The sequence below is a fragment of the Danio aesculapii genome, chromosome 9 (assembly GCF_903798145.1).
Source record: "Danio aesculapii chromosome 9, fDanAes4.1, whole genome shotgun sequence".
Taxonomy (NCBI): Eukaryota; Metazoa; Chordata; class Actinopteri; order Cypriniformes; family Danionidae; genus Danio; species Danio aesculapii.
This window is the reverse complement of record NC_079443.1, coordinates 1,198,478-1,223,637: the sequence shown is the minus strand read 5'-3', so window position 1 is coordinate 1,223,637 and position 25,160 is coordinate 1,198,478. Positions and strand designations below refer to the sequence as shown.

Genomic DNA, 25,160 nt, shown 5'->3' with positions numbered 1-25,160 from the left:
AAAGTGTTGAGCTGCTTACTCTGAGGATAAACACACACACACCACAGCAAACCATCAGACAGAGAGATTAGCATCGTGTGTGTGTGTGTGTGTGTGTGATTTGAATATATCAGACCTGATGCTCCTGAAACTGATCTCCACCAAACGCTGCAACACACGGTTTAATTCCTCCAGTGCCCAGAGCTATGAGGACCAAACCCAGCATAGAAAGAGCACTGAAACACACACACACGCATACACACATTAATGCAACACACACATACATGCACACAAACATGCAATACACACACAACACGCAACACACACATACGGATGCAACATACACACCCACCACAACACACAAAACCCATAAAAACATACACACACACACATACATACATACATATAAGCAGCACACACAAACATGTTTACACACACACACACACACACATCATCAGAATAGAGTGCATTAACATTAATGGAAATACAATTATTTATGAAAATTGAAAATTGTCCCTCACTCATCAGGGGTCACCACAGTGGAATGAACCACCAACTATTCCAGCATATGTTTTACACAGCAGATGCCCTTCCAACCACAACCCAGTACTGGGAAACACCCATACACACTCATTTACACACACACACTCATACACTACGGCCAATTTAGTTCATCAGTTCCCCTATAGCGCATGTGTTTGGACTGTGAGGGAAACCGGAGCACCAAGAGGAAACCCATGCTAACACGGGAGAACATGCAAACTCCACACAAAAATGCCTACTGACCAAACTGGGACTCGAACCAGCGACCTTCTTGCTGTAAGGCAACCACTGCACCACCATGTCACCCTTTCTCCTCAGTTATCTTTTTAAATGTACAGAAAATCTAACATTAATGTGTACACTTTCATGTCAAAACCATTTAAAAACCATCATTTCTGTCACAGAGTCCGCTTCAGCAGGAAACATCAGCGTGCCACAACTCCATCAGCAACAACGCCAAAGCAAGAAGACACTGTTGCCATGGAAACGGTCATCAAAGTGAGTTCTGCAGGCAATCAGGAGCTGACGAGTCTCATTATTAGCTGAAATGAGTCGGCTAATTAGAGAAATGAGAAGATGATGCAGCGCTACACCAAATCGGCTCCTTTTAGACCAGAAAACAGTCATGTATGACGGTTTATTACGCTGCATTATGACTTGTTTATTCAAAATGTACAGAACTGAAACGCTTAAATAATGATTCTGCTCAAATAATGTTGTCAGTCGTCTCGCAGATGGTTGGTTTGGTTCATTGGGTATAAAGATTGCTTCTATATTATGTTATCTGACTTATTTCAATCTGCAACAATGTAGAATTAGTTTAAAGAGAATATGGTGGCAAACAGTCAAGAACAGCGCCAGATAAATAATGCATAATCAATGCATTGTGGTGCGTTACAGGACTTTAAATACACAAGGTGAAGGCAGAGATTTAAAACACAAAGTGAAATGCATCATCTAATTAGACATGATATTACTAGTAATGCTCTTGACAGCACAATAATTGACAGAATTGTTATTAGTTACAACTCGATAGATCGCTTTCACGGACAGAAAGAGAGAGAGGGAGTGTGTGTGAGATTGTGTGTGTGTAATAGCTTATAGTGTGTGTATATATATATATATGTATATGTGTGTGTGTGTATCTATAGACACACACTCACCGGCCACTTTATTAGGTACACCTGTCCAACTGCTCATTAACACAGATTTCTAATCAGCCAATCATATGGCAGCAACTCACTGCATTTAGGCATGTAGACATGGTCAAGACGATCTGCTGCAGTTCAAACTGAGCATCAGAATGGAGAAGAAAGGAGATTTAGGTGACTTTGAACGTGGCATGGTTGTTGCTGCCAGACGGGCTGTTCTGAGTATTTCAGAAACTGCTGATCTACTGGGATTTTCACGCACAACCATCTCTAGGGTTTACAGAGAATGGTCTGACACAGAGGAAATATCCAGTGAGCGGCAGTTCTGTGGGCGCAAATGCCTTGTTGATGCCAGAGGTCAGAGGAGAATGGCCAGACTGGTTCCAGCTGATAGAAAGGCAACAGTAACTCAAATAAGCACTCGTTACAACCGAGGTCAGGCAGTTCTGAAGGCAAAACAGGGTCCAACCCGGTACTAATTAGGTGTACCTAGTGGCCAGTGAGTGAACATATCTGATTTCATTAGTTTATTTTCAGTCTTTTTTGATTCATTATGACTTGTTTCACTTTCAAATGAGTAGTTTCTCTTTTTCAATGGAAGGGAACCAACAATTCTGTTTATGCCTGTGTGTGTGTGTCTGTGTGTGTTTGGGTGTGTGTTGACAGACTCACATGTGGAAGGTGAAGTTGTCCGGTGTGCCGTCTCTGTTAATGTCAGTGATATCATGAATGGTGCTGACGGCCATGATGACCTGGCCCACCGCGTACACTATAGACAGGTAAATGATGGTCCTGTAACCACACACACACACACTCTCAGCATCACGCTTAGTATAAACACACACTATAACAAGTATAAACGGCTCCATTAAACACACACTTGAACTTGCCGAGCCAGGAGTCAGCGATGATGGCCCCCAGGATGGGCGTCAGGTAGCAGAGAGCCACGAACGCATGGTAGATAGAGGTTGCCAGATCATCGTCCCACAGCAGAAAATAGCGGAAATACAGCACCAGCACAGCTACACACACAGAGAGAGGGGGAATTATAATTTAGGGATTTTAATTAGTTTTTAAATGTTTTATTTCATTAGTTTATTTTCAGTCATTTTTTTTATTAATTGTGACTTTTTCAGTTTTAACTTAGTGTTTTTCTTTCTTTATGTTTTTAAATACTTTATTAAAGGATCAATCCACTTACATTGTTTATATAGGCTCATTTTACAGATTAAAACTGTTGAGTTTTACCATTATTTAATCCATTCAGCAGATCTTTAGGACTTTAGCACTTTTAGCTTAGCTTAGCATAAATCATTGAATCGGATTAGACCATTAGCAATGACCAAAGAGTTTCCTTTTTAAAGCTTAACACTTCTGTAGTTACATTGTGTACTAAGACTGATGGAAAATTAAAAGTTGCTGTCCTCTAAGCTGATATGGATAGGAACTATACTTTTATTTTGTGGGTAATAATGAAGGAACTAAAAACTTTACATTTTAAAATACATTATTAAAGGAACAATCCACTTTGTTTTTAGGAATATGCTTATTTTACAGAGTTAAACTGTTGAGTTTTACCATTTTTGATTCCTTCAGCCAATCTCTGGGTTTTTGGGAGCACTTTTGTCTTAGCTTAGCATAAATCATTGAATCGGATTAGACCATTAGCATCTCGCTCAGAAATGACCAGAGAGTTTCCTTTTTAAAGCCTGACTCTTCTGTAGTTACATTGTGAACTAAGACTGACAGAACAGGAAAAACTGCTATCTTCTAAGCTGATTTGGCTAGGAACTGTTCTCTCATTCTGGGGTAAATAATAAAGGAACTACAATTTACATTTTTAAATACATTATTAAAGGAACACTAATACTAATTATTAATTTTACAGCTCTCCTTGAGTTAAACTGTTGAGTTTGACCATTTTTAAAACCAGTCAGCTGATCTTTGTGTCTGGCGGGATAATTTTTAGCTTAGCTTAGCATAAATCATTGAATCGGATTAGACCATTAGCATCTCACATAAGTTTTTTCCTCTGTAATTGCTGTATTTGTGCAATTATTTTTATTTTTATTAGATTTTTTTCTTACTTTTTTCCTTTTTTTAACAGTTTTATATGTATTTACATTATCATTGAATTTACTCTGTTAAGTTACTATCACTGCCGTTTTCCTATATAGGCTCGATTTTGTATGTTTGTTATTGAAGCATCAATAAAATAGAATAAAAAATAACAAAAAATTGTATATAAATTACAATAAAATAAATAAATAAATAAATAAAATTAAATAAAATACAACAAAAACTAAATCAGAATAACAATTAATTTTAAATATATTAAATTAAATTACAATAAAATATAATTAAATGAAGTTAAAATTAAATAAAAAATAAAATAAAATTGCAAAGAAATAAATGAAACAAAACTAAATAAAATAAAAAGTAGCAGTGTGTGTCCTGTAGGGGTCGCTGCGCCACCAAAAACACTGATGCGCTTCTGCACACAGTGTTGGACGGGTCTGGAATCGAGACTGTGCTCAGGATTATTTCCTCACACGTGTGTTAGTTTTTGTCATCTGAGTGTTAATTGATAATCTAGCCGTGTGTTGTCTTCACTCACCGCGCATCCCATAGTAGGAGAATCTCTCACAGAACTCATTGACCACAATGAAGAAGATGCTGATGGGATATCCACAGCACTCCGCCGTCTGTAGGAACACACACAGGGCGGGTTTGATGAGTTGTGGGGACATTCCATAGGTTTACATTAGTTTTATACTGTACTGTTGGCCTCACTGTAAAAAATGCAGGGTTCCACACGACTCCTTCATGTTGTCCCAACACAAATCGATTAAGTTAACCTAATTATTTTTACAAATTTAAGTGGATTGAACATAAAACAATTAAGTTGTCCCTAAAAAACCCTTTAGATATGTGTTTTCATTCATTTTCCTTTGGATTAGTCCCTTTATTCTTCAGGGGTCGCCACAGCGGAATGAACCGCCAACTATTCCAGCATATGTTTTACACAGCGGATGCTTTTTCAGCTGCAACCCAGTACTGGGAAACACCCCCCCCACACACACACACACACTATGTCCAATTTAGTTCATCAATTCCCCTATAGCGTATGTGTTTGGACTGTGGGGGAAACCGGAGCACCTGGAGGAAACCCACACCAACACGGGGAGAACATGCAAACTCCACACAGAAACACCAACTGACCCAGCTGGGACTCGAACCAGCGACCTTCTTGCAGAATTTATTAAATGTTAAGGGGATAATAATATTGACCATATAGTTTTTCGATAAAAGAAAAATTGATTCCGAAAAGAAAAATATATTAGGAAATGTTAAACATCACTTACATCACATATTATGTTAAACATCACTTGGGAATTAACTGACAAATTATTTTGTCCTCAGCTAGCATATAATGCACATTTAAACAGTTGTTTTGTTATGTGTCACGGATTGGTCAGGCTCTCACGATCCCCACTCACGAAGATCACCATCACCTGACTTCTAATGAGCACACAGCTGCATCACATTCACGAGCACCAGATAAAAGCACAGCACTCCAGTCGCTCATTGTCCGGGCTCGTCTCGACGAAAGCGGACAACTGAGCGACCACTCAGCGTAGTCATCCTCAGCTAAACAAACGATTTACTTACCTGTTCTCTTTGTATTCCTCCCTAGTCTTCCTGGTCCTCCCGTATCGTCCTGTCTTCCAGTCCTTCCAAGTCTGTGTCATCCTCTGTCAGCTGTATCTGGTGTGTGCTGTCCATCCTCGTGTATTCCCGTTACCCAGCCACGGAGGAGAAGACCCCAACATCATTCCTGATCCTCCTGGCTATCCTTCATGTGCTCCTTGTTGTCATTCAATAAACACCCTAACGTTTCCTTACCTCTGTCTCCTGTCCGCTTCATAACAGAAGCCCGGACCAATAACGACGACAACATGAGCACCCCCGATCACTTTCAAGAGCTGGTGGACCAGTTGAAGCGGATTCTACAGCCACCAGCTCCACTTTCCAACGCACCACCAGCACCGAGCACTTCCGCCTCCACAGTTTCTTCTTCGGCCCTTCCTTCCAGTCCCATGGCCCGACCAGCGCCCTACTCAGGCGGAGCGGGGGAGTGCAATGGTTTTCTGTTACAATGTTCCCTCATATTCGAAATGCAACCTTCTCTATATCCCACAGATAAGTCAAAGATCGCCTACATCGTATCTCTACTCTCTGGACCTGCACTTAAATGGGCTGAGACGATCTGGAACCAAGCCGGGCCGGTCATGAATTCCATCACTACCTTCACGGAGTATTTCAAAGAGGTGTTTGGACGTTCTGATGGGGAAGTAGCCGCTGGAGAGCAGCTGTATCATCTAAAGCAAGGTACTCTATCTACACAGGAATATGCTCTCCGGTTTCGCACTCTAGCAGCTGCAAGTGGATGGAATGAGAGATCGTTGTTGACCACGTACCGGCTCGGCTTGGAACCCACTCTCCGAATCCAACTGGCCACATTAGATGATACAATGGGTCTGGAGAGATTCATCCAACATTCTCTCCGATGTTCCGATCGTCTTCGTTCCTATCAACAGGACACCATCACCCCCTCGTCTGCACTCCTCCAATCGCCTGAGTCAACAGCCTCTCCAGAACCAGAACCCATGATAATAGAGTCTGGAAGACTGACATCAGCGGAACGACAGAGGAGGCTGACCCGGGGTCTGTGTCTATACTGCGGTGTCAGTGGACACACCCGTATGGAGTGTCCCCTTCGTCCCATTCGGACTTCAGTGAGTGTATTCAGTACGAATATTGAACAATGTAAACCACTTACTACCACCGTACAAATAACTACTGCCTCTATTTCTCTCCTTGTCACAGCCCTCATCGACTCCGGGTCAGCAGGGAACTTCATCTCCCAATCCCTCTGTCGTCAACTCCACCTCCGTACTGAGGCGTCCTCGCATATATACCAGATACAACCGATAACCCAGTGCACTCGATCTTCGACCCGTATCCATCGACAATGCGAAGACATCCTTCTTCAAGTGGGGGTGTTACATCAAGAGAGGATTCAATTTCTGGTTCTGGAGGGTGCAAATATGGACATCATTCTAGGGCGCCCGTGGCTGGTGAAGCACGATCCCATCATCTCTTGGGGCACAGGAGAGATAAAGAAATGGGGATCTGGATGTACACCTGCCTGTTTTCCAAATCTCCCTCTTCAAGGTCGGAACCCCATTTCTTTGTTTGCAACATCGGTCGAGAGCCCTCCTGAGAAGCAGTCTATCCACATTCCTAAGGAGTACAGCTCCTTTCATGATGTCTTCTGCCCCAAGAGAGCTTCCCAGCTACCGCCGCATCGGCCATGGGACTGCGCGATCGACCTAGTTCCAGATGCCCAGTTGCCAAGAGGTAGGATCTACCCGCTCTCGCTTCCAGAGAATCAGGCAATGGAAGATTACATAAGGGAGGCTCTGAGTCAGGGGTACATACGTCACTCAAAATCACCAGCCGCCTCAAGCTTCTTCTTTGTGGCCAAGAAGGACGGAGGGCTGCGTCCATGCATCGACTACAGGGTCCTAAATAACGGTACAGTAAAATACCGATATCCCCTTCCTCTGGTACCAGCCGCTTTGGAACAGCTCCGAGAAGCTAAAGTCTTCACTAAATTGGACCTCCGCAGCGCGTATAATCTGATAAGAATACGTGAGGGGGACCAATGGAAGACAGCATTCGTGACCCCTACTGGCCACTATGAATATGAGGTCATGCCTTACGGTCTGGTCAACGCCCCCTCCGTATTCCAAAACTTCATTCATGAAGTCCTCCGGGAGTTTCTTCACCACTGTGTAATAGTGTACATAGATGACATCCTCATTTACTCCCGGAGTGAGGCCGAACATCGCCAACACGTTGCGGAGGTCCTACACACATTGAGAGAACATCACCTCTACCTCAAAGCGGAGAAATGCTCATTCCACCAGAAGTCGATTCATTTCCTGGGATACATCATTGACCAAACCGGTATACGTATGGATGGGAAGAAAATTGAGGCTGTTCTATCCTGGTCAGAACCCACTTCCATTAAGGAGCTCCAGAGGTTTCTTGGGTTTGCTAACTTTTATAGACGATTTATCAAGGACTACAGCAGGATTACATCACCTCTCACTAATCTCCTCAAGGGTAAACCCAAAGGACTGGAGTGGACCAAAGAAGCAGCCGCAGCCTTCCGCCTTCTTAAGAAGGAGTTCACAAGGGCCCCACTCCTGACTCATCCTGACCCAAATCTTCCTTTCGTGGTGGAAGTGGACGCATCCACCACCGGCGTCGGGGCAGTATTATCTCAACATCATGATACACCGCCCCGACTGCATCCCTGTGCCTATTTCTCTCGGAAGTTGAGCCCGGCGGAGCAGAATTACAGCATAGGAGACAGGGAGCTTCTAGCAATCAAGCTAGCCTTGGAGGAGTGGCGTCACTGGTTGGAGGGAGCCAAACATCCGTTCCAGGTGATCACAGATCACAAAAACCTCCAGTACATCAAAGAGGCCAAGAGACTATGTCCACGTCAAGCCAGATGGTCACTTTTCTTCTCACGTTTTGATTTCTCCATTTCCTATCGTCCAGGACCCAAGAATCTAAGAGCAGACGCTCTCTCTCGTTTACACGAGCATCACGATCATGAAGAACTCCCAACGAAGATTCTTCCCGAACACATCTCCATTTGTCCGATCACCTGGAACGCTCCTCCAGTCGTTGCCACTCCGGAAGCTCCTGCTCCGCCGGGATGCCCTCCTCATCGGCAGTTCATACCACCTGAACACCGGGTAGATCTGATCCACTCCTTACATACCTCGCTAGGCACTGGACATCCAGGGATCAACAATACTCTCTCGCTAGTATCCCAACGATTCTGGTGGCCAAACATGGCAAGGGATGTGAGGCAATATGTTCAGGGCTGTAAGGACTGTGCCCAATCCAAGAGCCCACGTCATCTACCCGCTGGAAAGCTCCATCCCTTGCCGATTCCGAACCGTCCCTGGTCACACCTAGGAGTGGACTTTATCACTGACCTCCCTTCGTCAGAAGGTAATACCTGTATTCTAGTCATAGTAGATAGATTCTCAAAGTTTGTCAAACTAATCCCTCTGAAAGGTCTTCCCACAGCCTTTGAAACTGCCGACAATATCTTTAATCAAGTCTTCAGGTCATTTGGTATTCCAGAAGATATTGTGTCGGACAGAGGTCCACAGTTCATCTCACGTCTATGGAAAGCCTTCTTCAAGCTCCTAGGTGTGGCCGTCAGCCTCTCTTCTGGATATCATCCCCAAACCAACGGGCAGACAGAGAGGAAGATTCAGGAGGTGGGACGGTTCCTGAGGACCTTCTGCAGTGGTCACCAGAACTCCTGGAGCCAGTATTTGGGCTGGGCAGAATATGCCCAAAATTCACTGCGGCAACCCTCCACCGGACTCACGCCATTCCAGTGCGTCCTGGGCTTCCAACCACCGCTCTTTCCCTGGGATGGCGAACCATCTGATGTCCCCGCAGTGGATCACTGGTTCCGGGAGAGCGAGAGAGTCTGGGACGAGGCTCATCAACATCTGCAGAGGGCAGTCCGTCGAAGCAAGGTAACCGCCGATAGGAGAAGGTCTGAAGAACCCAGATACACACCCGGACAAAAGGTGTGGCTATCCACCCGGGACATACGCATGCGACTGCCCTCTCGCAAGTTAAGTCCCCGATTTGTTGGTCCCTTCACCATCGTGGAACAGGTTAACCCCGTCACCTACAAACTACAATTACCCTCTCACTACCGTATTCACCCTACATTCCACGTATCACTCCTGAAACCCTATCACGATCCTGTTCTTCCCTCCACAGAGCCTGACCACGAAGAGGAACCCCCTCCTCCACTGCTCCTAGAAGAAGGAGCCGTCTACGCAGTGAAGGAGATCTTGCGTTCCCGACGTCGTGGTGGCCAGTTGGAGTACCTGGTGGACTGGGAAGGGTACGGCCCCGAAGAAAGGACATGGGTTCCCAGAGCTGATATTCTCGATCCTAGTCTCATGGTGGAGTTTCATGAGAGCCACCCTGAGTTCCCAGCGCCTAGAGGCAGAGGGAGACCACCACGGCGTCGGAGGTGTCGGCCCTCAGGAGCGGGCCCTGGGGAGGGGGGTACTGTCACGGATTGGTCAGGCTCTCACGATCCCCACTCACGAAGATCACCATCACCTGACTTCTAATGAGCACACAGCTGCATCACATTCACGAGCACCAGATAAAAGCACAGCACTCCAGTCGCTCATTGTCCGGGCTCGTCTCGACGAAAGCGGACAACTGAGCGACCACTCAGCGTAGTCATCCTCAGCTAAACAAACGATTTACTTACCTGTTCTCTTTGTATTCCTCCCTAGTCTTCCTGGTCCTCCCGTATCGTCCTGTCTTCCAGTCCTTCCAAGTCTGTGTCATCCTCTGTCAGCTGTATCTGGTGTGTGCTGTCCATCCTCGTGTATTCCCGTTACCCAGCCACGGAGGAGAAGACCCCAACATCATTCCTGATCCTCCTGGCTATCCTTCATGTGCTCCTTGTTGTCATTCAATAAACACCCTAACGTTTCCTTACCTCTGTCTCCTGTCCGCTTCATAACATTATGCAAGCTGTATTGCTGTTTTTAATGCTGTAATTAATCACTCAAATATATTACATTACAATTTTTTCCTGTTCAATTTTATATATATATATATATTTTTTTTCTAACAAAGAATAACGGCCTTCATCCATTTCTGTCATAGTTTGTTATGCAATTCAGTGGTTTACAACAAGAATCATTTGATGTCATATATATATATATATACAGTTGAAGTCAGAATTATTAGGTGCCCTGAATTATTAGCCCGCATGTTTATTTTCCCCCCCAGTTTCTGTTTAACGGAGAGCAGATTTCTGTAACACATCTCTAATCATAATAGTTTTAATAACTCATCTCTAATAACTGATTTATTTTCTCTTTGTCATGATGACAGCACATAATATTAGATTAGATATTTTTAAAGACACTAGTATTCAGCTTAAAGTGACATTTAAAGGCTTAACTAGGTTAATTAGGTTAACTAGGCAGGTTAGGGTAATTAGGCGAGTTATTGTATAATGATAGTTTTTACTCTGTAGACTATTGGGGAAAAAAATAGCTTAAAGGGGCTAATAATATTGACCTTAAAATAGTTTCTAAAAAATTAAAAACTGCTTTTATTTTAGCCGAAATAAAACAAATAAGACTTTCTCCAGAAGAAACAATATTATCAGACATCGTGTGAAAATCTCCTTGCTCTGTTAAACATCATTTGGGAAATATTTAACAAAAAAAAAATTCAAAGGGGGGCGAACAATTCAGATTTTAACTGTATATCTTTTTTTGATACATTGATCTACGTGATATATTTGAGTAATTATAAAATATCACTAGCATTGTCACTATCCTTTAAAACCTGTTTGTTTTACCCATTTGTTAACAGGAAGTTTTTAATCATGTATAAGTAATACTATTTTTTGGTATAATCACTAATTCTTTCAAATATTTTTGTAATAAGTGCAGGTCAGATTGAGTGTTTTATTTTCTTATTATTATTTTATTATTTTTATTTAACTTTTGGATTTGGCATTGTGGAACATTTCATCCATAATTTGTTTCCACAAAAGTTATTTACATAGACACCTGCATTTAATAACACACACTCTTTTTTTTAACAGTAAATATAATTTGATGTAGACAGTAAAATTGCATGTTCCACAACATATGCATGAGAAAACAACATTAAAGCAGTGTAACAGCATTCTTCATCTGTGCAGCACATTATAAGCAATCCTACCTTATCATAAGCATTATACCGATCAGATTATCACGCTGATAAGTCGTATAAACGCAGACATACGGTTACTTACAGTAGCTGTAGAAATGAGAACATACTAAATAACTTTATTAACATTATATAGAAGTAAATCAGAATTATTAGACACTAAACATGTGTGGGATTCAGAAAATATTGCATTTATGAACTGATTATCAACACAAACCTCCCTGAATACTAAAATAAAACATAATATGATTAAGAAATATAGTCACAGGGCTATTTATTCACGTAACTGGAAATATCTGAGCCTCACACTGGAAGATAGATCCATAAATCTACTGTTTATTGTGATTCATGTTTATATTTTATTTTAGCCCACATTTATTTCTGCTTTTGAATTGCATTATGAGATTGATCCTCCTTCTGACAACTTTTAAGCTTGAACAGTTGGTAAAAAGTGGCAAAAATGTCAATAAAAGTCACTTTGTTAGACTATAGAGTTGAATTTTCACCATCAAAAGTGGACAGAGCAGAGATCAACATCCCATAATGCAATTTGTAGATCACAAAATATGGAAACTGTTCATTATCAGATGTTATTTAGAGCACGAACACAATCTGACTTGAATATAAGGTGCTATTAAATAGAAATTCCTTAGTCGTTGCAGGATAATGCATGAAATTAGTTAAGGACTCTTACCTTTTTCTTCTTTTTCTTAGTCTCGTCCATCTTTGAGTCTGTGAGATTGATTCATTTTCAGTTTAGACACAACATGAAATAAATAATGTCATTATTTCTGTGATTTTAAGCAGCGTATTGGGTCCTCACCTGGCATGTTGGCAGCAGGAGTGTGTGTGTTTGTGTGTGAAATGTGATTTGCAGGATATCCGTACCTGACTGGGCAGCTACACCACCTCTGTGTGTGTGTGTGTGTGTGTGCTTGTGTGTGTGTTATTAGCATGGACTGTGTCCTGTCGGCTTTATGGCATGAACATCAGTGAGATAGATAGATTATAGATATACTGATATTACTCAGGGGTCCATAGGGTAAAAAACACAACAGCACTGTGTTTTCTACACCAGTCACAGTGCTTTGATTAAATCCTCAAGACAAAAACACACAATAAATCATGTTTGAAAATGTAGATTTATTAAAAGCATTAGGGACATCATCAGTTTAAATACAGCAGATAAAGTCTGTTAAATACAGATAAAAAACATTCAGCTCTGTCCCACAGTATAAAAATAACTGATAATGATCACGGATGCACATTATGTTTAACTTTAGTGTGTGTGTGTGTGTGTTTTCAGTGTATTTCACACACACACACACACACACACTCCATTCATTCACATCGATTGAGCCAGAAAAACTCAACAAACAAACAAACAAACAAACAAACACAACAACTAATATATTAGCAGAGGATGTGTATAATATATATAAATGTATATAATGTGTCATAGCGTAGCTCTTAACACACATGCTGCGGTGCTAACATGAAGGACGCGAGTCTGAATGTGGCTCATATCATTTAATGATCGCATCACTTCCTGTTTACACTTTGTAATTGGGATAAAACTGTGGTAAAATATCCAAATATAGAAAAGCTTGTTTTGTGTGTGTATGTGTGTGTGTGTGTGTGTGTGTGTGATTCGGTCTCCACAGGAAACAGTTGCGCTAGAAGGGATACAGCTGAAGCTGAGGTGAACGAGAATTATTTATATTGTTTTTTATATTACCCATAATTGTGTTTTATTAACATCTAACCCTAAACCCAACCCTCACAGTAAAGTAAAAACAGCAATAATAAGGAGAATTATTTATAATATTAATTAAATTATCCATTAAATTCTATTTTATTAACATCTACCCCAATCCTAAACCCTCACAGTAATGTTAAACAGTAACTATACAGAGCTTTATTCATATTATTTATCAAATTGTCTATTAAATTGTATTTTATTGACCTCTATCCCTACCCCAAGTCTTATAGTGATGTAAAAATATTATGTTTGCTATACTGATGCGAGTATCCACAGCTGTATCCCTTCTAGACTTTACCCTCCATCTCAGGCTGGAGGTCAGGGAAAGGTCAGACCACTGAGGAGGTGTTGGGCAGACCCTGTATGCTGGCGGAGGTGGGCGTCCCACTGATGGCATTGAAGATGTGCAGAGAGTCTGGAAGAGGACCGCGTATCCCATCATCCACTGGGGTTATCTAGAGAGAGAGAGGGAGAGATACATTACTATGAATGGAGTGAATTCCAACGCTGATTATGGCCGCCACAGCAAAGGAAGTCCCGCCTGCAAGTCAGGTTAACCAATCGTCAATCTTTATAGCTTTGGGGGAGGGGTTTGTACAAGAAACCATTTTCTACAGGTGGTTTGTTAAGCCCACTCACCGGTGTGAGGCACAATCAGAAATTATAATGTTTTGAGGCTGTTGTGCAGTGTGGGATTTTGGGGTGGTGGGGTGGGGGGTCCTATACCCCCACTAATTGACCTTATTCTCTACATACAAGTCGAGTGGGCGCCACTATAGACCCTTTCAACACTTCCGGGTTTCTCAGTAGTGGAAGTCGTCATAGTTGGGAAAACTCAGAGCCCAGTGAATGGGAAAATACAACAAATATATATTTTATAATCTTGTTTGGTCAAATAATAAAAGAAAAACTCCACGATTACATTATAAAGACTTTCAGAACCAGGAAAAAAATTGTGTGAGACTGATAACGGAAGCCAGAGGAGAGAATAACGTCATATTTGCTGTCCTGTCCCATAGACGCTGCATTAGAAACACCTCGCATAAGCTGTAATTAGTTTTTTGTAATTTGAAGGAAAGATGATATAATAGATTCATAAATACATATAAATGTTCATACGTTTAAAAATAATAATAATATTAAACACTTTACAGGATTTAAGATGCTGATGACCGTTAAACGCATCATAACAGGCTTGTGAAAAGGGTCCATTTGAATCTTTTTGGCTCCAGACTTCCAGTCTCATTCACTTCCATTGATTTTCAGACGTTAAAAATGGCTCATTCTGATGCTTAATGTTGCACACTGATGTTTTCTTATTCTGCTTTTTAGATATAGGCATGAACACACTTGTCTGCCCTACTGAAAAAAAACTGCTTAAACCAGCCTAGGCTGGTTGGCTGGTTTTAGCTGGTCAACCAGCCTGGTTTTAGAGGGGTTTTGGCCACTTCCAGGCTGGTTTCCAGCCATTTCCAGCCTGGTCTTAGGTGCTCAGGCTGGGAGATGACCAGTTAAAACCAGCTTGACCAGCCTGGTTTAAGCTGGACACAGCTGGTTTTGGCTGGCTAGGCTGGTCAAGCTGGTATTAGCTGGTCATTTTAGCTGTTTGAAACCTACAGCTTAGAGTGTTGAAGCAGGGTTTGATCTAGACTGTGCAGGGCTGTGGCCCTCCAGGAACTGGATTTGACACCTGTGCTCTAACCGCCAATATTACCCACCATACATTGCACAATTGAATTGCAACTCTTCTGTTCATTTGCGCTTCATCTAAAACTCCACATCTATAATCCTCTTAGTCTATGCTGAAGTTATCTTCAGCAGCTCAAACACTCAGGGCTGCTGCTTATGCTAATGAGGGAAAGATGGGCCCTAGTGGGCGGGGCTTTCCCCCTCTGATGACATCATACAAAGGGAGAATGTCAATCAAAGTGTTTCTGCAGACTGTTTCTATCAAGTCTGATTAGAACAAACACAATTAATTCATGTTTATCATTAGAGGCTGGAGATATTCACACACTGCTGACACACTACTGGGGTTAAACCCCTTATAACTTGATTTTTGCATAACAGGTGCCCTTTAACAACCGATTTAATTAGATTTTCAACTCGTTACAATGAAAACAACATGTGGTGAATGTCAGATGTATGTGTGGAAAGGATTTACCATTCAGTCTGATCATGACAGCACAGGAGGAAAAGAAAAGAGTGTGAGATTAATGAAAAGCATTGAGTATGGAGTGACTATCGTCATTATTATGTGTCTTACAGGCTCGTGCATGATGGCCGACAGCTCTTTAGTCAGATCTCTGTAGTTGGCCTTCATCTCATCGTGATATTCCTGCTGGTCTTCTTTAATCAGACGCTCATTAACACCTAAGCCGAGACCACAGGCCTCCACAAACTGCCTGAAAAACACCACACAACACACACACACACATGCATATTCAGTAAAATATTAAAAGTGTTCCTGTGATGTTATTGTTCTTTTAATTGAGTATACATGCAATGAATGGTTATTAAATAGTTTATTTGAAGGACTGAAGTGTGTGTGTGGGTGTGTGTACAGGTTTATGTGGTCAACAAGGACACAAAGTTGTATAATGACATAGATGTGACTGTAGCTGTACTCTATTAAGGTGGTTTACTAAAATTCAGACTGCTAAAAATACTTAACAAGGTTTATACAGTAAATACAGAGTAAATAGAGTTTATACAGAGATTTCTACAGTAAAAACTGACATTATATGGCCCTACACCCATATAATAAGTGTTTTTTCCTGTATAAAATACATTTCACCTAGGGAAAGTATATATACATATATATACACATGTATACAAACTATATATACAAGTTTGTGTGTGTGTGTTTACCGGAAGACTTCTTTCAGCTGTTTGACTTTGTTGTCTGGGTATTTCTTAGTGCTGGCATCATCCAGGAAAGCCCTGGCGTAAGCAAGAGGACCAGCATTTACCTGCAGAAAGATTATTATTATTATTATTATTATTATTATTATTATTATTATTATTATTACTGAAACATGCTGAACAATCTGAGGTCATGTATTAAAATGTGTGTGTTTGTGTTTGTGTGTGTGTGTGTGTGTGTGTGTTAGCACCTGGACACTGATGCTGCCCTGTAGTTTGAGCTGCAGTTGTATCATGTCCACGCCGCTGCAGGAACACAGTTGTCGGATCTCCAGAACCTTCTTGCTCATCTCATCAATAGCCACCTCAATGGGGTTTAAATCCACATGGTGCTGATACATCACCGTGATCCGCTTCTTCACATATGGGAAACTGTGTGTGGCTGAGAGACAGAGAGAAAAAGAAACGAACCTGAATATCAAACTTACCAATCACCAATATAGTCTGCAAGAAAAATGAGGTAAATTAAGATAAATTAAGGAGGTAAATTAAGGTAATACTTTATTTTTTAGGTGTCCATGTAACACAAGTTCCATGTACTTGAACAATAACTGTTCAGACAAATGTTTTTAAAGATGCAGTTACTGCGGTATGTCATTTCTGTATTATTTGTTTGTTTTCTTGGTTTGGTTCTTGCAGCACATTTCAAAACAGTTGTGCCAGGAGCAGTTTAGGGCAGTAATCAGGTAAACTGCTGAAATAATGATGTGATGTGAAACAGGTGATGTCAACAGGTGATTGTGATTATGGTACAAAAGCAGCATCAGGAAAGGTCTAGTCCTTTAGGAGCAGAGATGGGCAGAGGATCACCAGTTTGACAACAAATATGTGAGAAAATGATTGAAATGCTTAAAAATAATGTTCCTCAGAGAAAGAGAGGAAGACATGTGGATATTTCACCTTCAACAGTGCAGAACATCATTAACAGATTCAAGGAATCTGGAGGAATTTCAGTGCACAAACGTAATCTCCAATCCCTCAGGGGGCGCTGCATCAAGAATCCTCATTCATCTAGAAGCCATATCACTACATGGGCTCAGGACTACTGCTGCAAACCTTTGTCAAGTACCACAATACGTAGTTAGATCCACAAATGCCAGTGAAAACTGTACTATGCCAAAAGGAAGCCCTATGTTAACGGTGTCCAGAAGCGTCATTGACTTCTCTGGGGTGTAAAGCATCTGGGCTGGACCATCACACAGTGGAAACATGTACTGTGCTCAGATGAATCAGTATTTCAGGTGTTATTTGGGAGAAACAGACGCTGTGTGCTCTGGACCAAAGAAGAAAAGGATCATCCAGACTGTTACCAGCAACTGGTCTAAAAAGCCAAAGTCTAAAAGCCACGGTCTGTCATGGTATGGGGTTGTGTCAGTGCCCTTGGCAAACTTCTGTGATGCTCCATTAATACTGAAAAGATTTTGAAGCACAATATGCTGCCTTCTTTTCCAGGGACACCCATGCATATTTCAACAAGACAATGCAAAACCACATTCTGCACACATTACAAAGTCCTGCTGCGGAGGAAGAGGATACAGGTTCTAGACTGGCCTGCCTGCAGTCCTGACCTGTCTCAAATAGTGAATGTGTGGCTCATTTTGTGACATCGAAGACCCTGTACTGTTGCCCACCTTAAGACTTGTTTGCAGGCAGAATGGGACAAAATTACACCCTAAACACTTCGTCACGAGGTGCTTTCAGTCCCTAAAGTCAAAGTAAAGGAAATCTTCATCTTTGTGTTTTCCATACTGTCCAACTTTTTCTGATTTGGGGTTGTGTAATTACTCTGACCCCAAGCCAACTCATAACCCTACATTCTCCCTAATACTGATTGGATAACATTGTGCAATTCTGAGTGTGCTTCACACAGGTGAGTGAGCTTGACAAACCACCTGTAGGATACACACTGTCACCTTCACATAAAAATAAATCAAGAGTTTTTTGTTTACATTTAATTCTTTTAAATAACAGAGCTGTCGTAGCAGTTATATAATGCTCTTCTCTGACAATTTCAAGTGCTTCTTTTATCCGCACTTCTAGGTCTACAACATCTGCACAGATATTAGCATTTGCTAAATGAATAAATGTAAAAGTCTCTAGCGAATCCTTAAAGCTACCCATAACATCCAACATGGTCCTAACCTTAATCAGCCCTTAATCTTAAGCAGTTTTTGTAATGTCCTGAAAGTTTACATAGTTTATCTCAGTAATCAACCTATTATCAATGTAAGTTATAAGATTTATCAGATGAAGTGGATCATGGGATGCTGTTTAACCTCAGATCAGACTCATCAGACTGTCTGGAAGTGCAGTGCGATGGGTGTGTGTACAGATAAGGCCTGTACTTTGTGATTGGGAGGATCAAATAAATACAGCAGCACAGACATCAGATTAAGCTGACTCTCAGATTCTTATCACAGACACCCTGGAGTGTCTAGTACTCGTCTCTACTTGTCTACTTCATAGTGCCTAGTATATAGTATGCAGTGTGTTGTGTAGTATGCAATGTCTTGTGTGTGGGTTCCTGTGCAGATTGTACTAAATAGTGTCTAATGTGCAGTATGCAGTGTGTAGTATACTGTGTGTAGTTTACAGTGTGGAGTGTGTGGGTTAGTCTGCAGATTGTATTGCATAGTGTCTAGTGTGCAGTATGAAGTGTGTAGTATACTGTGTGTAGTTTACAGTGTGGAGTGTGTGGGTTAGTCTGCAGATTGTATTGCATAGTGTCTAGTGTGTAGTATGAAGTGTGTAGTATACTGTGTGTAGTTTACAGTGTGGAGTGTGTGGGTTAGTCTGCAGATTGTATTGCATAGTGTCTAGTGTGTAGTATACAGTGTGTAGTGTACAGTTTGCAATGTGTAGGTTAGTGTGCAGATTGTGCTGCGTAGTGCCTAGTGTGCAGTGTGTAGTATTCAGTGTGTAGTCTATAATGTGTGGTGTGTTGGTTAGTGTGCAGATTTTATTGCATAGTGTTTTGCATAATATACAGTGTGTAGCATAGTGTGTTATGTAGTGTGTAGTGTTCAGTATGCAGTGTGTTGGGCAATAAGTATTTTGCAGTGTGTAGTGTAGTGTGCAGGATGTGTTGTGCAATTTGAATTGTATATTGTGAAGTGTGCAGTAAATGGGATGTAGTGTGCATTGCATAGTGTGCCGTTTTAAGTATGCAGCATGTATTGCAGTGTGTAATGTGCAGTATATAGTGTTCAGTGTGCAACGTAGTGTGTAACATGTAGTGTAGTGTTCCGTATGGAAGTTCCGTATTGCAGTGTGGTGTGCAGCAAAGTGTAGTTTGTAGTGTACACTGCAGGGTAGTATGTAGTGTGAAGTATGACGTGTACAGTGCATACTGTGGTGTGAGCAGTGTGTAGCTTGCACTGTGCAGAGTGTGGTGTATAGTGTGTAGTGTAGTCTGTAGTGTGTATTGTCAGCATGTAGTGTACAGTGTGCAGCGTGCAGTGTGTGATGTGCAGTAAACGATGTATTTTGTAGTGTGCATTGTAGTATGCAGTGTGAAGTGCAGAGTGTGGTGTATAGTTCATAATGTAGTGTGCAGTAAGCAGTGTGTAGGTTGTAGTGTGCAGTTTACAGTGTCATTTATGAAGTGTACAGTGTGTAGGTGTATATTTTGCACTGAATAGTGTGCAGTATGTTTTGTATAGTTTGAGTATAGTGTACACACTACACACTACAAAACACACACTACATTCTGCAGACTACACTTCACACTGCACACTACACACTGCTTACTACACACCACACACGACATGCTGCACACTACACACCAAACACTGCACACCACACTGTATAGTCTGTAGTCTAGTGTGCAGTGCATAATGTGTAATGTAGTATGCTCTGTTATGTGCAGTGTAGTGTGTAGCATGTAACGTGCTGTGTAAAATGTGTAGTGTGCAGTGGGTAGTGTTCTTACTGGTGAGTATGGTCCTGCGTTTGCACTGCTCCTCGACTCCGCCTTGTTTTTTGCCGGACACAGTGAAGGGCATCTCAAAGACGAATCTGCGAATGTTATGGCTCCTCTCGAAGTCTGTCTTCCTGTCCAGCATCTCCTTCTCCTCCAGGAACGGCGTCACATGGGTCACTTGGATGTAGGCAAACTTAGAGTCCAGATCCTTTGGGTTAATCTGCACCAAACACACACATTCAGCATTCACATTCTTAGCTAAAGACAGTTAAGTTGTCTTACTAGTAAGCTAGACTGTTTACCATCGGTTAGATATGTAGTAGTAGTAATAAACAACTTACTAATGTCTTATAAAGTAGAGTTAATGATTAAAAATAATAAATAAATTATTTGCTAATGCTAAATAAATGATTCATAGTGTGTAAAGTGTTACCTTTAGTGTGCAGTGAATTGTGTAGTGCAGTGTAAAATGCAGTGTGCAGAGTATAGTGTAGTGTGCAATGTAATGTGCAGTGTATAGTGTACAGTGTAGTGTAGCGTGCACTGTACAGTGTGCATTGTAGTGTACAGTGTGTGGTGTAATGTTTATTGCAGTGTGCAGTATAGTGTAATGTGCAGGGTAGTGTGTAGTGCATAATGTGCATTGTAGTGTCTAGAGTAATGTTTGTTGTAGAGCGCAGTGTATAGTGTAGTGTGCAGTGTAGTGTACATTGCAGTGTGTGGTGTATAGTGTAGTGTGCACTGTATAGTGAAGTGTGCAGTGTATAATGTGCATTGTAGTGTCCAGTGTATAGTGTGTAGTGTAATGTTTATTGTGGTGTGCAGTGTATAGTGTGCATTGCAGTGTGTGGTGTATAGTGTAGGGGGCACAGTATAGTGAAGTGTGCAGTGTATAGTGTTCTGTGTAATGTGCTGTGTAGTGAGCAGTGTATAGTGTAATGTTTATTGTAGTGTGCAGTGTATAGGGTGCATTTTAGTGCATAGTGTTATGTCCAGTGTATATTGTGTAGTATAGTTTATGCTGTAGTGTGCGTTGTAGTGTGTGGTGTAATGTGCAGTGTATAGTGTTCATTGTAGTGTAGTGTAAAGTGTGGAGTCTAATGTGCAGTGTTCATTATAGTGCAGTGTATAGGGTATAGCCTAATGTGCAGTGTGATGTGCAGTGTTCATTGTAATGTAGTGTATAGGGTGTAGCCTAATGTGCAGTGTGGTATGCAGTGTAAAGTGTGCAGTGTATTGTGCAGTGTTCATTATAGTGCAGTGTATAGGGTATAGTCTAATGTGCAGTGTGGTATGCAGTGTAAAGTGTGCAGTGTATTGTGCAGTGTTCATTATAGTGCAGTGTATAGGGTATAGTCTAATGTGCAGTGTGGTATGCAGTGTAAAGTGTGCAGTGTTCATTGTAATGTAGTGTATAGGATGTAGCCTAATGTGCAGTGTGGTATGCAGTGTAAAGTGTGCAGTGTAGTGTATAGTGTTCATTGTAATGTAGTGTATAGGGTGTAGCCTAATGTGCAGTGTGGTATGCAGTGTAAAGTGTGCAGTGTAGTGTATAGTGTTCATTGTAATGTAGTGTATAGGGTGTAGCCTAATGTGCAGTGTGGTATGCAGTGTAAAGTGTGCAGTGTAGTGTGCAGTGTTCATTATAGTGCAGTGTATAGGGTATAGCCTAATGTGCAGTGTGGTATGCAGTGTAAAGTGTGCAGTGTAGTGTGCAGTGTTCATTATAGTGCAGTGTATAGGGTATAGCCTAATGTGCAGTGTGGTGTGCAGTGTTCATTGTAATGTAATGTATAGGGTGTAGCCTAATGTGCAGTGTGGTATGCAGTGTAAAGTGTCCAGTGTAGTGTATAGTGTTCATTGTAATGTAGTGTATAGGGTATAGCCTAATGTGCAGTGTAGTGTGCAGTGTAGTGTTCATTGTAATGTAGTGTATAGGGTGTAGCCTAATGTGCAGTGTGGTAACCATTGTTAAGTGTGCAGTGTATAGTGTTCATTGTAGTGTAGTGTATAGGATGTAGCCTAATGTGCAGTGTGGTATGCAGTGTAAAGTGTGCAGTGTAGTGTGCAGTGTAGTGTTCATTGTAGTGTAGTGTATAGGATGTAGCCTAATGTGCAGTGTGGTATGCAGTGTAAAGTGTGCAGTGTAGTGTTCATTGTAATGTAGTGTATAGGGTATAGCCTAATGTGCAGTGTAGTGTGCAGTGTAGTGTTCATTGTAATGTAGTGTATAGGGTATAGCCTAATGTGCAGTGTAGTGTGCAGTGTAGTGTTCATTGTAATGTAGTGTATAGGGTATAGCCTAATGTGCAGTGTAGTGTGCAGTGTAGTGTTCATTGTAATGTAGTGTATAGGGTGTAGCCTAATGTGCAGTGTGGTAACCATTGTAAAGTGTGCAGTGTAGTGTTCATTGTAGTGTAGTGTATAGGATGTAGCCTAATGTGCAGTGTAGTGTGCAGTGTAGTGTTCATTGTAATGTAGTGTATAGGGTATAGCCTAATGTGCAGTGTAGTGTGCAGTGTAGTGTTCATTGTAATGTAGTGTATAGGGTGTAGCCTAATGTGCAGTGTGGTAACCATTGTAAAGTGTGCAGTGTAGTGTTCATTGTAATGTAGTGTATAGGGTATAGCCTAATGTGCAGTGTAGTGTGCAGTGTAGTGTTCATTGTAATGTAGTGTATAGGGTGTAGCCTAATGTGCAGTGTAGTGTGCAGTGTAGTGTTCATTGTAGTGTAGTGTATAGGATGTAGCCTAATGTGCAGTGTGGTATGCAGTGTAAAGTGTGCAGTGTAGTGTTCATTGTAATGTAGTGTATAGGGTATAGCCTAATGTGCAGTGTAGTGTGCAGTGTAGTGTTCATTGTAATGTAGTGTATAGGGTGTAGCCTAATGTGCAGTGTGGTAACCATTGTAAAGTGTGCAGTGTATAGTGTTCATTGTAGTGTAGTGTATAGGGTGTAGCCTAATGTGCAGTGTGGTAACCATTGTAAAGTGTGCAGTGTATAGTGTTCATTGTAATGTAGTGTATAGGGTGTAGCCTAATGTGCAGTGTGGTAACCATTGTAAAGTGTGCAGTGTATAGTGTTCATTGTAATGTAGTGTATAGGGTGTAGCCTAATGTGCAGTGTGGTAACCATTGTAAAGTGTGCAGTGTATAGTGTTCATTGTAGTGTAGTGTATAGGGTGTAGCCTAATGTGCAGTGTGGTAACCATTGTAAAGTGTGCAGTGTATAGTGTTCATTGTAGTGTAGTGTATAGGGTGTAGCCTAATGTGCAGTGTGGTAACCATTGTAAAGTGTGCAGTGTATAGTGTTCATTGTAGTGTAGTGTATAGGGTGTAGCCTTATGTGCAGTGTGGTAACCATTGTTAAGTGTGCAGTGTATAGTGTTCATTGTAGTGTAGTGTATAGGATGTAGCCTAATGTGCAGTGTGGTATGCAGTGTAAAGTGTGCAGTGTAGTGTGCAGTGTATAGTGTTCATTGTAGTGTAGTGTATAGGATGTAGCCTAATGTGCAGTGTGGTAACCATTGTTAAGTGTGCAGTGTATAGTGTTCATTGTAGTGTAGTGTATAGGATGTAGCCTAATGTGCAGTGTGGTATGCAGTGTAAAGTGTGCAGTGTAGTGTGCAGTGTATAGTGTTCATTGTAGTGTAGTGTATAGGATGTAGCCTAATGTGCAGTGTGGTATGCAGTGTAAAGTGTGCAGTGTAGTGTGCAGTGTAGTGTTCATTGTAATGTAGTGTATAGGGTGTAGCCTAATGTGCAGTGTGGTAACCATTGTAAAGTGTTCAGTGTGTTTATACCAGACTGTAGGTGGACATTTGCCTCACCTTGCCCGAATCCTGGATCATTTTAACATTCTCCGCTCCAAACTTGTCTGAGTAGAGTTTCAGGAGTCTCTGCGAGATCTCGGACAGCGGCGTGAATTTGGGCTCCTTATAAATGTACTCTTTCCCATCCTCATCCTCGAAGAAACCCTAAAACAACCAGCAGATCTGAATCAGGTTGAAAAGAACACTGAAAAAACATGCTCTAGAGTGAGGGTGAAGCTACTGTATACTACACACACACACACACACACACACACTGCTATTTATCCAGAGCTGTGGAATACTAGAATGGTGGTAAATCCTGATGACTGGCACACTTTACCTCATGAATCTGAGAGTCATTACACTGGTACTGCTAGAGACACAAACCAGAGGCTTCATCAGTCACACAAACACAGCTCAGATCACTCAATAGGTGCGTCCCAAATTGCATACATATGACCTATTCTATTGGATAAATAGTGTACGCAGTGCATTCACACTGACTATAAAGAATGAATGCACTTTACATTGAGGATCGTGTGCTTATTCGGGCAATTTCATCCACTCAATGCTCATAGTATTGCTCATGTAATGGAAGGGGAGGGGCTAGTGATAAAGGGGCGGAGCTGGTGGTAAAGATAAGGAGCTACTGATGAATGGGAGGGGTTGATGATGAAGGGAAGGAACTGATGGTCAAGGGGAGGAGACAATGACAAAGGGGAGGAGCTGATTCTAAAGAGGAGGAGGAGTTGCTGATTAATGAAAAGAGCTCATTTTAAAAGGGAGGAGCTGCTGATGAACGCAAGGGGCTTATGATAAAGGAGAGGATCTGATGGTGAAGGCGAGGAGCTGATGGAAAATGGAAGGAGCTGACAGTTAAGGGGAGGAGCTGATTTCAAAGGGGAGGAGTTGCTGATTAAGGGGAGGAGCTGATGGTTAAGAGGAGCTGCTGATAAAAGGGAGGAGCTGACAGTTAAGGGGAAGAGCTGATTGTAAATGGCAGGAACTGATGGTAAAGAGAAGGAGCTGTTGATGAATGGGAGGAGCTAATAGTTAAGGGGAGGAGCTGTTAATAAAGGGAAGGAGATGATGATGAAGGGGAGGAGCTGATGATGAAGGGGAGGGGCTGCTGATTAAGGGGGGGAGTTGATGGTGAAGATAAGGAGCTGTTCATGAAGGGGAGGAGCTGTTGAATAA

The 25,160-nt window shown here is 41.6% G+C and overlaps 2 protein-coding genes across 7 annotated transcripts in view; both read right to left on the bottom strand.

Moving 5' to 3' along the window:
* Positions 1-12,484, bottom strand: part of slc15a1a (solute carrier family 15 member 1a) — a 28,697-nt gene extending 16,213 nt beyond the window's left edge. Inside the window, exons 1-7 of the mRNA XM_056465340.1 lie at positions 12,367-12,484; positions 12,238-12,275; positions 4,291-4,378; positions 2,554-2,695; positions 2,346-2,465; positions 116-215; positions 1-20 (exon numbers count right to left, since the gene is read on the bottom strand). The exon at positions 1-20 is cut by the window's left edge and continues 71 nt beyond it. Coding sequence (XP_056321315.1) covers positions 1-20; positions 116-215; positions 2,346-2,465; positions 2,554-2,695; positions 4,291-4,378; positions 12,238-12,275; positions 12,367-12,373 — 515 coding nt within the window. The 5' untranslated portion in view covers positions 12,374-12,484. The remainder of the gene's footprint in view (positions 21-115; positions 216-2,345; positions 2,466-2,553; positions 2,696-4,290; positions 4,379-12,237; positions 12,276-12,366) is intronic.
* A 187-nt stretch (positions 12,485-12,671) lies between these two features.
* Positions 12,672-25,160, bottom strand: part of zmp:0000001200 (dedicator of cytokinesis protein 9) — a 139,704-nt gene continuing 127,215 nt past the window's right edge. For all 6 annotated transcript variants that reach the window (XM_056464650.1, XM_056464651.1, XM_056464652.1 and 3 more), the window contains exons 48-53: positions 23,982-24,128; positions 20,162-20,372; positions 16,422-16,612; positions 16,177-16,277; positions 15,572-15,710; positions 12,672-13,760 (exon numbers count right to left, since the gene is read on the bottom strand). In XM_056464650.1, the coding sequence (XP_056320625.1) occupies positions 13,635-13,760; positions 15,572-15,710; positions 16,177-16,277; positions 16,422-16,612; positions 20,162-20,372; positions 23,982-24,128 (915 nt within the window). In that variant the 3' untranslated portion in view covers positions 12,672-13,634. The remainder of the gene's footprint in view (positions 13,761-15,571; positions 15,711-16,176; positions 16,278-16,421; positions 16,613-20,161; positions 20,373-23,981; positions 24,129-25,160) is intronic.